Below are 13,733 nucleotides of genomic sequence, written 5' to 3' on the forward strand. Positions count from 1 at the left end.
TTTTCTGGCTGTGGTGATAGAAAGAATGGTGTAAACAGCATTTGTTTCAGAGTGGTCTAAGACAGAAACACTTGTACAATGTTGGGGTTTTTTATGTGTACATGAGATTTTTCAGAGACAGAAAGAAAAATTTCCTTTGTGATATATATGACAGGGACTGCATGGTACAAGCCTGCTGGAGCTGCATGTGCATAATTTAAACCTTCTAATCCAGTTTAAAACTTGTCCAAATCGTAAAGTAGAGACACTGCTCAGAGACTTTTGGAATCTCTTAGGGTTTTTGTGACAAGTCAGACATGAAAGAGCCTATGATAGATACAGGTCAGCTGCATTGGTACATACCCTTAATATGTTGGTAACCAGTTGATACTTTCTCTTCTTTCTTCCCCCTTAGTGGCTGTCTTAATCAGATGTTATTATGGAGGACCAAGAAATGCCAGAAGCAAAATACTTGCAAAGATACAAATGAAAATTCTTTTTGGTTTCTTAGAATGACCCACCTGAGATGCTCTCCAAACAAAGGCCAGAGCCCCCAGATGCAAAACTAGGTAAATTTGAATGAAGAATAAGGTTGACAGTCTTTTGTATTTCTTGCTTGTGATGCAGGTTAAAAAGTTGATTGTTTTAGACCCCAAGAAACGCCTCACCACTCTACAGGCTTTGCAGCACCCATGGGTCACAGGGAAGGCAATAAACTTTGCACATATGGACAACGCACAAAAGAAACTTCAAGAATTCAATGCCCGGCGTAAACTTAAGGCAAGTCTCTGCTCATAGTCTCTGTTTTGGCTATGAAAGCATGCAATTAAATTAGTAGCCTTGCAGAAACCTTGCACATTTTTGAGGACAATATTCCATAGTGTTGTGGAAGCTTTTTATTTAAGATGTCTGATGAAGACTGAAGAAGTTTGAAGTTGATTCAGTCAATGACTAAAGCCAAAACAAATAAAAATGGGTGAAGGTGATTGAAAACTCTGTCTACACAGATAGGACTGCTGAGGATGCACACACCTTTCACAAAGTCCTTACCTTCCATCTTTTCTTCCCTTCTTCCTTTCTTGCATCTGTCCATCCATCTGTCCTGTATTGCTGGTGCATCCTTAGAATACTTACCAGAAAGAACAGCATAGTGAGTAATTTTTTTAATGAGCATCCATCAAGCTAGAAGAAAATTAGTCTATTAAAGCATATTTTGATCCCTAACCCACCCATACCTATCAATACAAAGCAGGAGGTTTAAGCCATCTGTCTGTATGAACTAGAGTCAGCATTTCAGATGTGTAGGTCCATAAAATATCCCCAGGATGCTCCTTTACCATCCAGTCTACGTATCTGCCATGGGAAATGTCTTTAGGTGCAACTAGAAGGCAACTGGTCACCTGACTGACATAATATCAGCAAACTTTCTCCTCTCCTAAACAGTTTTTTAGCTTTTAAAGATTTTCATCTGATCAGAAGATAATTCCTGGGATACCTCAGCACAGGAATTGTTAGCAACAGCTACAGTGAAGCTTCCCTTCAGCCCTGAAGTAGCCCTGGGGAATAAGAGTATAAAGCAACTGAACTGAGAGCTTTAGTAAATTCCATAGAAAAATCAGTTCACAAAAACCTGAGCCTTAACCTTGGCTTTGCTATTTTTTTTTAGTAGAGAACTGTAGCAGAGAATTTCTACAGGGCAAAGAAATTTGTTTTGTCATTTACAAAGTTCTCAAAGATTGTAGATATAATTCACATTGACATTTTGATTTTGTTTTTCTATATATTTTTACACCAGAGATATTTTTGAAGCTCATTTTATTTAGACCCCTACATAAATCAATTTATTCTTTTGTGATTACGAACTATCACTTTTTATGAGTTTATTTCTTTAGTGCTTCTCTGTTAAAGATTACAAAAATCTTCAATTGTTAAAGTTACCAAATCTACAGTTATTAAGAGGATTGATTGAAGTTAGCAGTTGTTGTAGAGTTAATAATTTTCCACAAATATACCTGTAAAAGAAACAATAAATTTTTTGACAATTAACTCCTGGTCAAAGAAGTAAAACCAAAGCAGACATCAAAGTAGTGAGTACACACTTTGGCTGTTGTTTTGTTAGTAAGAATGATATGTAATTATTTCCTCTTTCCCAGCATGAAAGCCCATGAGCAGACTTTCTTTATGTAAAGACAAATTTTAAGGAGTAACTCTAAAGGTCTCAGTTAGGATCTGCTTTCTCATAGGCTGTGTTGAATTTGTATCATAAACATCTAACACTGCTTGTGAGACTAAATTACATTGAAAGTGCTTTTAGACATTACAGTATCATTGAGTGTCTTGTCCTGTTTGTAATCTGTTTTCCGAAGTACTCTCACCACTAATGTGGATGTCTGTGATTTTTACTTTAAGTGGTCTACTCTCTCAAAATTCTTTCCTATTTCTTTGGTTTATGCCTTATAGTATTTCTTCATAATCTGTTGTAGCTGATTCTTTTTTATTGACAATGTTTATGTTATCTGCTTTTCATTAAAATCTTCCTTTTTTCCTTTTTATTTCTTTGTGGGAGTTTTTTGTTTGTTTCTTTTTTTTTTTTTTTTTTTTGTGTGTGTGTGTGTGTGTGTGTGTGTGAGAGATTACCTCTCCAAAGAATCCACAAAACTTGCTATGTTCTTCATCTCTTCCTGCAGACCCACTTTGATGTCTAAGCAAAAGGTGCCAAGTCAAAAGTAGCTTGAGCTGTCGCACACAGAAATTAGCATTTATTTTCCTCCCCTCTGTATGTCTGGGTTTTTTTCAGGCAATAAAACCGTTCAAGGCAAGGGCTAATATAACTGTCTTCATGTGTGTCTTCATTTTGTGGTATTTCATGTGATATGAAATCCTACTCCTAGTGTGTATTTTCATATGCCTATATTAAGAAGTTGCCCATCTGCTCTGCAACATCGCACTTGGAATATGCAACAGAGCAATAGCGATAAATATGAAATTTTCATGGAATAATCAGTGATAATGCTGGTTTTTATTATTATGACAGAAGATGATGACTTTCTTTTTTGCTGTCCAACTTCAGCACAGGATACCTGAAGTAATTTAAAAAAAAAAAAAAAAAAAAAAAAAAAACCCGCGGGTATAGCTGAAAAAAAAGTAAAAAGGTTGTGTTCATGTCACCCAACCCGTAACCTTGTGAAAGCAGCAATTTCAAACCTCAATCCAGTATTCCAGGTGGCCTTATAGATCCACCAAGGCCCGGGCAGGCATCCAAAGGTGGCACTCCCAGGAGGACGGAGCGCAGTTGCGGCTGTCGGGGCGGTGCTGCGTGCCCACAGGCCGCGTTCCCTAAGGAATGTTTGCTTGGTCCCCTCTCTCCCAGGCCGCAGTGAAAGCCGTGGTGGCCTCCACGCGCCTCGGCAGCGCCAGCAGCCACAGCGCGCACGAAGGCCCCAAGGCCGGGCCCGGCCGCCACAGCCAGCCCGCCGACAAACCCGCTCAGGAAGCGCCGGCAGCGGCGGCTCCAGAAGAAATGCCTTAGGTCGATGTCGCTCACTCGTGTCGGCGGAGATGTCATTTCATACACCAGCTACCTTGTCATCCAGCGAGAGAGATTAGCAAGCTTGGCCTCTCTGGTTCTGCTTCGGGGCGCCACAGGCCGCGCCTGACGATCCTACCTTCAGTGCATGTGACTGCTTATGAAAATAGTAAACTGTTCCATTAGGCATGTCATGGAAACAGTGTAATTCGCAGTAATATCGGCAGGTGAAAACATGGGGATTATTAACTACCTACCATAATGTGTATACTTCATCTATCTAGTGTTCCTTGGTGGCATTTGAAACAAAATGCTATTTTGTTTGGTTTTATGGAAGTAGGTGTCTTATCCATGTTGTGAGTTTCTTTGAACTGTTTCCTTCCAGGTTCGTAGTTCTTTCAGCAGACAAAATGGAAGGAAATACCAAACCAATGCTTTTAAAACTGATGTATGAAATAATGTTTTTTATCTGTAAAATTGAAAAAGTATTTGGGGATTTACATGCAAAAAACAAAAAAAATACCACAAAAAAACATTCCACTACTTCTGAGAAGAAATTGAAATGGTAGTTCCTCTGGGCATGAAACCATACATTGTTCAAGCTTGCATTGAGAATGCCTTATTCTGACTTTTCTTGTTTATATACAGTATTTTAATAACAACCAAAATTACTCTGCCATTTCATTCCACAGTAAAGTGTTAGCAAAACAGAACCACAGACTAAACAAGGATTAGAGTACATGCAAATTTCTGGCATACCATTATATTTATTCATTAAAATTCCAATCTGCAGATAGAAGACATTTTATAGGCCCTAGGGGAATAATCTGCATTTAAATAAGCTGTAAATGCTTGAAGGAAGCTATTTCACAATTACTGATTTTGCTTTGGGGAAACACTCTTATGCAAGGTCTGGGAGCAAGTAGTATAATCTAGTTGGTTCCTGGGTAGTTTAACCTCATGAGTGAGCAGTTTCCACTTGTAATTAGTCCACATTTTCCTAACAAAAGATGCCTCCTGTAAAGTGATCCACCAGCACGATCTTGCATCCACCCAGAGTTGTGTCATGAGTTAGCAGCTGTGTGCATCAATCAGCTTGCAAAAGTAGGGTCAGGCTCTTCAGCTATCTTGATGTTCTTGTTGAATGTGATTGATAGGAACTGAAAAACTAATGTGCATCAGTGTGTATGACCACTTACACTTGTTTGTTATCTATTTGACAGCATGTGACTATTGTACTGATATATTACAAAAATGGCAAAAAGAACCTGACGTACAAAAATGTCATTTGTGCTTGTTAAACTTTTTAATACTGATAGTTACCTAACATCCTAATACAATCATCATTCCTCTTTAGCTTTAATTGTTTTTATGTTGTTGTTAGGCCTTGCACAACTTGCCTTGAAAAAATATAACAGCTACTGAAAAAAACAAGACTTTAGTAAAACATTCAATAACTACATTTCCTGATGAAATTAAAGGGTAATACAATGTTATTCATATGGTAGATTTAATAAATAAAATGTGTCCTAAATTAATATATAAAAGAGGATTAAAGATCCTGTCTTTACTGGGTGAAAATGCATGCTAATGAATCTATTACATTTGAGATTTTTTTATCCATTTCTCAGAAGTCTCTGAATTTGTACAGAAAGTTTTGCTAACTAAGAAGGGTGGAAATGTAAAGTACATGCATCCATTCAGTTTTCAAAGAACACACTTTGAAGTCAGAAGAAACATCTGCTGGGGTCATAGCAGCTGTATGCAAGCCAACGTGACACTTTTACAGGTTTTTCCCTTGGAAACAAGTACAGCAAGATTAATAACTTTGGAGAAGATCATAGATCCACCTGTCTCACTTTTTACTTTCTGTCTTACCTCCTTTGAGGTCACTGAAGGAAAAAGGCAGTTGTCAGCTACTTTACTCCACCCTACTTCACTCATGGTGAAGTCATCCAAGTTCAGTCAGTAGGGAAATTTGATGGGAGAGGCTGGATTTCTGTACCATTTCTCCTTCATATGGGATAATTGCTTCAAACCTGCACAAGCGGAGTTAGCTGAGCAGTAACTGCACATATGTGAGAGCTTGAGCATGAATTCCTTCATCTGAGGCATAGTTTGTTGAGCAGAAAAGTGGTCCCAGCTGAATCCCAATGGTGTTTTTTGCTAAATTACACCACAGCATATCATAACTATGAACTGATGATATCTAAAAGGAGACCTCTCTTCAGAGGGAACTCAAGTTTTGTGTCTAAAGGCTCTGGGGCTTCAGTTGTTTTTGTTTTTATCATACTCAACATTAAGCAATCAGGATGTCTGTGCTGAGGCTGTGATTACCAGTACGTGACTTGACAAAGCACAGTGCCTAGCTGATGTATCTGGTGTATGGCAGCAGCTGGGTGTATGCACAGGAAGATGCAGGTGCTACCTGCATTGGCTTTGTCTGAAAAATCACATCCTGGTGGCATCTGCTGTAGTGCAGACTGGGATGTGCAACATCAGTGTCTTACTGTGGCTGAAAAATGTGAACACACTTGAAAACTACTGGGGATGGACCAGATGTTTCCAAATCTGTGTTTATAAGCTAAGTAGAAAGTTACTTGTGCTCTTTTCTATTGAAATCCTGAGCTTTAATTCTTTAGAATATTTAACATATTAACAAAGTTCTTTAAGTACAAAAGGGAAAACTTTCCAATATTTTTGAAATATTTGAACTTAGCAAAACTTTTCCTTTAAAATCAGACTGCAGCACTAGCCAATTGTAGGGTAATATTTCAGAGCTAAGATGATGATAAGATTGCTGTTAAGTGGCTAAGGAAGTCCTGCCTTTGAACCACAGCAGGGGTTTTCCCAGGTTCAGAAAGATCCCCTCCAAAACAACAGATTTCCTGTAATTCCAAACACATTTGCTTGCAATTTTGTGGATGACACAGTAGATTGCCAGACTGTGTAAGTCTGGTGCTGGTTTGCTGGCTAAGTTTGTACTTTAAAGTGTGCAAACTTGCTGCAAAGAGGCAGACAGACCGCAATCAAACTTCTGAATACACAATACCATCCAGGCAAAAGTTTTTGATACAGCAGGTTCTTCAGCAGAAGTGTACTAAGGGTACTATTTGTCCACACAAATGAGCAGGCTATTGGACACACAGAGTGATAAAAGCTGCCCAGCAATCCCTTTGCCTTGGTGAATACAGCAAAATGCTCTGAAACGCTGTGTGGTAGCAAAGCAGGATCAAAGCATCAACCAAAAGGTTTTTTGAAGTGGCTCAGACCAGCAGGGAGGCCCAGGCTGCAGGAGGCTGTGGCTCCACGCTTTCCAAATGAATCACCTTCTCCTACAACTCACACAGCAAATGGAACACAGAAACAGCTGGCAGCCATGGGAGCAGGGAAGACAACATCACATTTTCTGCTGTCCAGCCGCAGGAAAAGGGAAAATGATACTGGGAGTTGTTAGTGTCCAGCTCAGCAGAAGGAAAGCCATATCTCACAAACAGCAAATGCAGCAGGACTCTGGAAAATAAACCCTTGTCTCTAGATGAATGTCCCTCAGCTCTTGCACACGTGCTGGGCCATTTCTGGGGTTTTGAGAGCAGCATAATAAAGTGTGGGGTGGGGGACTCCCTGCAGATCCTTGCACATTGTCCTCCACATTGCCTGCTTACAGAATGGCAGACACAAGTGTCAGCACAGTGCCTTGACCCAAGGCTTATGCAGAGGCTTTTTCTCCTGGAAAAGAACTAATTTTTGTGTGGCTGACCAGCATTGTTGCTGATGAGGTTATGAGTGCACAACTTATGGAGGCATGGCATTCATGTATCAAAAAATATCAGAGGCTGACCAAGAAAGATGCAGAGTTAGACCTAGAGACCAGTGGTGGGGATATACAAGTCCTGAAGGTAACTAAGGTAGCAAAGAGACAGGCAGAACATCCTTAAAGTTACTTTATAAAACAATAACGACTCAAAGAATATCCTTTATTCCCTATCAGAGTTAATTCAGTTGGAACATAAACAGAGTTCATTCTTTTGTATAAAGAAATTTATATAAAATTCCCTGATAAGCCCCTGCACAATACCATGTTTTGTTGAACAAAAAAACATCAGCTGCATTGCAGAATAAGAAGAAAATAGGGAAGAAAAAGGGGAAAAATATGAGTGAAATATTTGCCTAGTGTAGACACAGAGCTCTAAAGCAAGGGTTGCAGAGGGTTACAAAGAGGATGACAGGACAGGAGCCGCTCTTTTATGAGGAAAGCCTGAGGGAGCTTGGCCCATTCAGTCTAAAGACTGAGAGGGGACCTCATTAATACATGGGAATACCTGAAAGAAGGGTGCCAAGAGAATGGACCAGGCTCTGCTCCACGGTGCCAAGCAATAGGACAAGAGGAAACAGGCAGAAACTGATGTCCAGGATGTTCCCCCTGAACATGAGAAAGAGCTTCTTTACTGTGCATGTGTCCACACACGGGGACAGATTGCCCAGAGAGGCTGTGAAGTCTCCCTCACTGGAGATATTCCAGAACCTAGACACAATCCTACGCAATGTGCTTTAGGAAACCTGGCTTTAGCAGAGAGTTGGGACCAGGTGACCATGCCAATGGTCACTTCTAGCCTTACCCATTCTGTGATTTTTTGATTTTATGATCTTAGGTCCAGAAGACGTATAAATTCTTACTGGCAAGGCTGCAGATTCTTTATATCTGGGTGGTAAAACTTCTGGCCAGAGTAATTCAGAAGATTGCTGGAGGGGCCGTGTAGAGCATTCCCTGGAGGGTGAATCCTCTAATTAATATAAGGATAGAACGATATACATGCACATAACTATAAATTCACCAAATACTTACATCCTCTTCTGCCCCTCCCAAGTGGAAAGGAGAACATGAATGCAGTTATTATTGGAAGGCATTCAAATATTGTGGGACTAGGCATAGTACAGAAGCAGGAATATAACGGAATACTTGAAGTGGCCCAATTCTGAATTTAGCAGTAAAATTATAGATTGAAATCTGAATATGTACATGAACACATCTGAATATTTATGAACACTTAAATATATAAATTTGTCAAATAAGAAGCAGAGACTGCTGAACATTCTGAGAACCAAGTCTGTATTAAAAGTTGCAGCAGTGGCAGTTTTAAGCCATCATTTGTCCCTTGCCAACATTGCTCAGCTGGACCTGAATGACTATAAGGGACTATAATGATTACCAGTCTGGCATACATAGATCACTGCTGGATGAAATTCAGTAATGCATATCAAGGTATGAAAGATAACAAATACACTGGTATGGAATTTTGCCCATCTCTGGCTCCTTCGAAGACACAGCTGGGAAAAAAATCATTTTAGTGCCTTCTTTTCATGTGCTCAGTACAGGGGTTGACAACACAAGCCCAGCATTTTGTGAGGATTTGGAGCTGCCCCAAACTGCACAGAAGCCCTGCCCAGTGATGCTCCAGCCACAGCACGTGTGACTGAGAATAGTCCGGCCCTTTATTTGTATATCCGGAAGATGTTTATTGGCCAAGGTATATTAAACAGCATGTGTTTGCCCCTGTCAAGTAGCACAGAGTTCTTCCTACAGGAAGATACATAAAGAGCAAAGCTTAAAAGAAAGAGATTTTTTTTTTTTCTTTTTCTGTTTGAAACTCTGGCTTCAGAGTTTGTGTTAACATTAATGGCTAAAGGGCTTATTGTTATTCTTTCCCTTTGTGCTTCATCTCATTTCTTCCTGGCCCAGGGGCACCCAGGAGCAGCTGTCAGCTGCCAGTCAGTGGGTAAAGAGCCACCTGACACCTGGCAGGTTTCAGTTTTCTGCCCTGAAAAATCTGCTGTTGCCCTTGGTGCCATCAGATGGTTTCACTCCTGCTCTTGTGCTTGCAGAAGAGTCTGGGTTTCATCAGTCAATACATGTATTTCTCTGTGAGCCACCCCTGGTGCCAGCTGGTACCCAGGGAGAGGTATTTCTGCTTTCCCTCTCCAGTTCCCAGACCCATGCTGTTTCCTGGCACCTTCAGATTCCTTTCTTAAGGACTTCTACCTGGCTGACAGAAATAGCTCAGTGGTGAGCAACAAATGCCAGACAGGCACAGAAAATAACTGAGCTTCTTGGGTTATTTTCCCAAAAAAAAAAAAAAATGAAGGCACCTGGGCTACTGTAGGCACAGTGTGACAGGCTCAGAGCAAAGAGGCACAAGAACAGCACCATGCCAGGTTCTGCTCCTCAGCACCAGGAAGCTCCTTTGCCAACAGCACCTATTTCCTTCTGTGGAAGACATTGTTTAGGTCCACCCAAAGAGACAAGTCAGGCCCAGGAATTATGAAAAATATGTGTTCTATGACCAGTTACCTTCTTAATATTGTTTACATAATATGAGTTGATAGACTTAAAATCATATTTTATGCAACATTGCCATTTACAGTGTTGGCACAAGAAGCTGCAAAGTCAGCTTGGAGCATGTTGTCCCATTTGTTACCTGGAACTGTAAATAATGATCTGCTTCGTAATACAAAACTCTGGAGCCAATCATTGTATCTTCATAAGTAGACAGAGGGAAAATCCATCAACAAGAAAAAAGGCTGTAATTCTTATCCCTGTGTTGGGTAGATCTGGGGTAGCTCTTCTAATTGAAATTATTATTTCAAATTAGTTGAAGCAGCTATTCTGGTCACTTGAAAGCTGAGGACAAACCATTGGGTTTGATTTACAGCATGTGATCTGTGCCAGTATGTTCTAGGAGCCACTGAGTCATATTTATTCACCCACAGAACTGTGCATAGGGGTCTGCACTATCCTATCAGCCCTCAGATCCCAAAAGATGATGATGTTACTTACAAATGTGAAATTGAACGAGCACAGCTACACAAATCCCCAAATAACACTGCACAATAACCACCCACAACAAACACACCAGAGAAGTCTGCTAAATAACACACCAAAAGGAGCTCCTTTTTAGCTTTGTGACAACAAAGGATAAAGTGAAAAGTGTCTATGTATGTACATTCTGAGGTCTCAAGTTTCTTGATTTCTGTTATTTTCCTGACATGACCACCAGCCATGTTTCTGGAAGTAGTGCAAACATATCTGTCCAATGACAGCCTCCTCCAGATGGAAAAACATCACCACTGACCCCACCCTTCATTTGTAAGACATTGAAGTTGTATTGTTTGTACTATTAATATAATACAAACAATACAACTTCCCCCAGTCGTCTCTCCTTCAGCTGGCCATGGGGGCCTGAAGTAGTCTTTTACAGAAAACTGAAGTTTGTCAAGAAACATATCATGAAATTAAGCAAATGGACTGTATGTATATTTAGAAAAAAATATCTTTGAGATATCTCCTAAACCCTGCTGCAGCAGTGTTCTCCCTGAGAAGTATTTTCCTCAGGAATGACAAGGACCCTGCAGAGCATCCAAGGCTGGTTCCATCATCAATGTGCTACCTCCAGTGTAGTGATAGGTGCCTTGTTTGCTCAAATCATTACCACCTTGGTTGCAGGGAGACAATAATTACAAACGAAGACACTTTTTACTGAAAGTAATTGGAAACAAGGACAGTTACAACTACTAACTGGCGAGAACTAACCCAAACAGTTTCTTTGTGCTGTTGAGCACAAGAACCACTTCCTTGTTCACATCACATCCTCATGAGATATCATGCTAACACTTCTGATTAAACAGCAGAAATTTTACTTAATGTTCCATAAAGGACATTGTTTTCAAGTCTGGTTGTTCTTTGGGGATTTTTGGCTTTAGTTTTTGGAATACACGGAGATGAGTGGCCTATGCTCATGAGAAAATTACCTCTGAAATGGTTGCTCAGGGAGAAGGAAAGATGGAGAGGTGAGGGTGAACCCTAGTCATAGAACTATAGAACCATCCAGGCTGGGAAAGACCTTTGGAAGAGATTGGTTGGGAAAGATCATGCAGTCCAACTGTTCACCCAGCACTGCCAAGTCCACCATGAACAGGATGTTCTTGCAGTGAAGCAGTGGTGTGGCTGTTCCAGCTTGTCAGGGAGCAGGAGAAGGGAAGATTCATTGAGGCTCTCTGGCCTGGGGGAAGAAGCCTGTTGGTCCCCAGGAGCTCTACCACCACACCCTTGCAAAACCAGGGGGTACCAAGCAGAGGCTGCCTGGCTGCTCCCCACCCACAGTAAGGAGCTCATCAGCCTAAACTGATTTTAACTGAAGTGTGATACATGAAGGGTGCATGTCTGGCTTGGCCCTGGTTTGGAGGCTCCTGGCTGGATGAGGACCATAAGGAGGGAATTTTGTGCTTTTGTTAATTCAAGAATAATGTATGCTGGACAGTTAGGGTATGTGCTGATGTTTCCAAGACAAACAGAAAAAATGGTGCCTTAGATTAATAACACAAAATATTTTATAAGCCTGTTACAGAAACTCGTTGATCTCAGAGCAGTGGAGGCTGGACTCCAACTAATAACAATGAAGTATGTTGTAAATATATATAGAAGACTCTCTCAAATCAGCTCCATGTCCTGTGTTTCTGACTCCTTATTTTACTGCTTAATGTGTAAGAAATCCTGTACTGTCAACACTGTTTTCTTATACTAGCAAAGATGTAAGCAACTAAACAGCAGTTTATAGTCTGCTTTTTTAACTTTACCCTTTTGCTTCTGATTAAGCCTGTTTGTGTAGTAAATTTTCTTGTGTTGTGCAAGTGAACCAGAGAGAAATTTGAGCCAGAAAAAAAAAAAAAAAAATTACTATTTTGTTATTTCCATGTATTGTGTGTGGGACCAATGTACCTCCTTGTGTGTTTGCATGGGAATGCTGATAAGCCATGAGAAAATGCTTCAGTGCTGGGATGTCTATTTTTAGTAACTGTCTTGCATGACTGATCTGATGCTAAATTAACTAGTAAATCTAGAAAAGGTTAGATCTATTATTTGCTGACAGCTAATGCTCAGTGTAGAGCAAGGAACAATAATCATCCATATAAAGAGGAGTCATCATGGGTATTAATTGGTTATGTTGAATTCCAGCCTGGCACAGCATTTCCCCTGCTCCTCTTTCCTCAAAAGTTAGCAGCGGAATAACAAAAAAAATCTGTTATTAGTGGTGGAGTACAAAACTAGGGGCTGTCCAGGCTTCCTCTGTGTCCCAGGGTGGGTTATGTGACATAGATGCTTGTGTCCCTTTTTGTTAATTACTTCCAGCAATTAGGAAATGACCACCTCCTTGTACACTCTAGTTCTGCTTCTCTTTTAACTGGGAAGTATTTTCCAAAGTCCCAAGTCTTTTTGTTGCAGTTAACAGTTTGCCTATCACAATGATTTGTTTTCTGCAAGCATTTCCAATGATTTGTTTTCTGTAACCTAATCCAAAGGTTATTAATGTGCTCCTTCATTCAGCATCCTCTTCTCTCAGAAGCACAAACAAATCCTTTACCCCAGAGGTCTTACACTCCTCTTCTTGCTGGAATGTGGATTTTCTGCCACTCTTTGTCTTGAGCTATGTTGTCAAAAGCTGCACATGATACCTGAAGGACTTTTTTTTTTTTATTATTTCTCTGCTCTGTTCCCACATCTGCACCCTCAGTGGTGTTCCCTCTTGCCTGGTACTGGTGCATCTTGCTATTCTTACCACCTACAACTTCTTAGTCTTGCAAACTGCTTGAATGCAAAGTTCCTTCATACCCTATTGTGGGAGATGATTTTACAGAAACAAAAATCATCCATCCTGGAGCAATGTAAGAAATAAATTATTATAAGCTGTACAAGACATTTTGCATGGCAACAGTGCTCCAGGAGACAAAAAAAAAAAAAAAAAAAAGAGTCTAATTTGGCACTTCCATGGATGTTGCTGAATCTTTTTCCAAGCTAATGCAAGGCATACATTCTTACTGCAGTTTCATGAAATCATCTTGGTCACACCTCCAGAACAGAATGGAAAAGGGCAGTGGAAAGACCAAAAGAAAGACAAGGGCAAGTATCGAGCTGGCTTCGAGCTCCCCCTGGAGCTCAAGGGTTGTTTGCTTTTGGCTGACCTCTTAAAAACAGCACATCAAACAGCTGAGTTGGAGCTCGTGATACAGCACAACATTACACTGGTTTTATAGTGAACTTGAGACAGATAAGGAAATGGGAAATGGGAAAGAACTAACAAGACAGAGGAACTTTTCATGAGTTAGGATAGCTGGGGAGTTAAGCATAATGATCCTGCCTCATAACTATCACATTTCTGCATTTCTGTTGATGTCT

General features: G+C 40.4%; 1 protein-coding gene across 1 annotated transcript in view; it reads left to right on the plus strand.

The window, feature by feature from the left end:
• CAMK4 (calcium/calmodulin dependent protein kinase IV) overlaps positions 1-4,861 on the plus strand; it is a 143,204-nt gene extending 138,343 nt beyond the window's left edge. The window contains exons 10-11 of the mRNA XM_059836559.1: positions 607-759; positions 3,350-4,861. Of these exons, the coding sequence (XP_059692542.1) occupies positions 607-759; positions 3,350-3,508 (312 nt within the window). The 3' untranslated portion in view covers positions 3,509-4,861. The remainder of the gene's footprint in view (positions 1-606; positions 760-3,349) is intronic.
• Positions 4,862-13,733: the final 8,872 nt, after the last annotated feature.

Source organism: Haemorhous mexicanus, chromosome Z, assembly GCF_027477595.1.
Source record: "Haemorhous mexicanus isolate bHaeMex1 chromosome Z, bHaeMex1.pri, whole genome shotgun sequence".
In the NCBI taxonomy this organism is placed as follows: Eukaryota; Metazoa; Chordata; class Aves; order Passeriformes; family Fringillidae; genus Haemorhous; species Haemorhous mexicanus.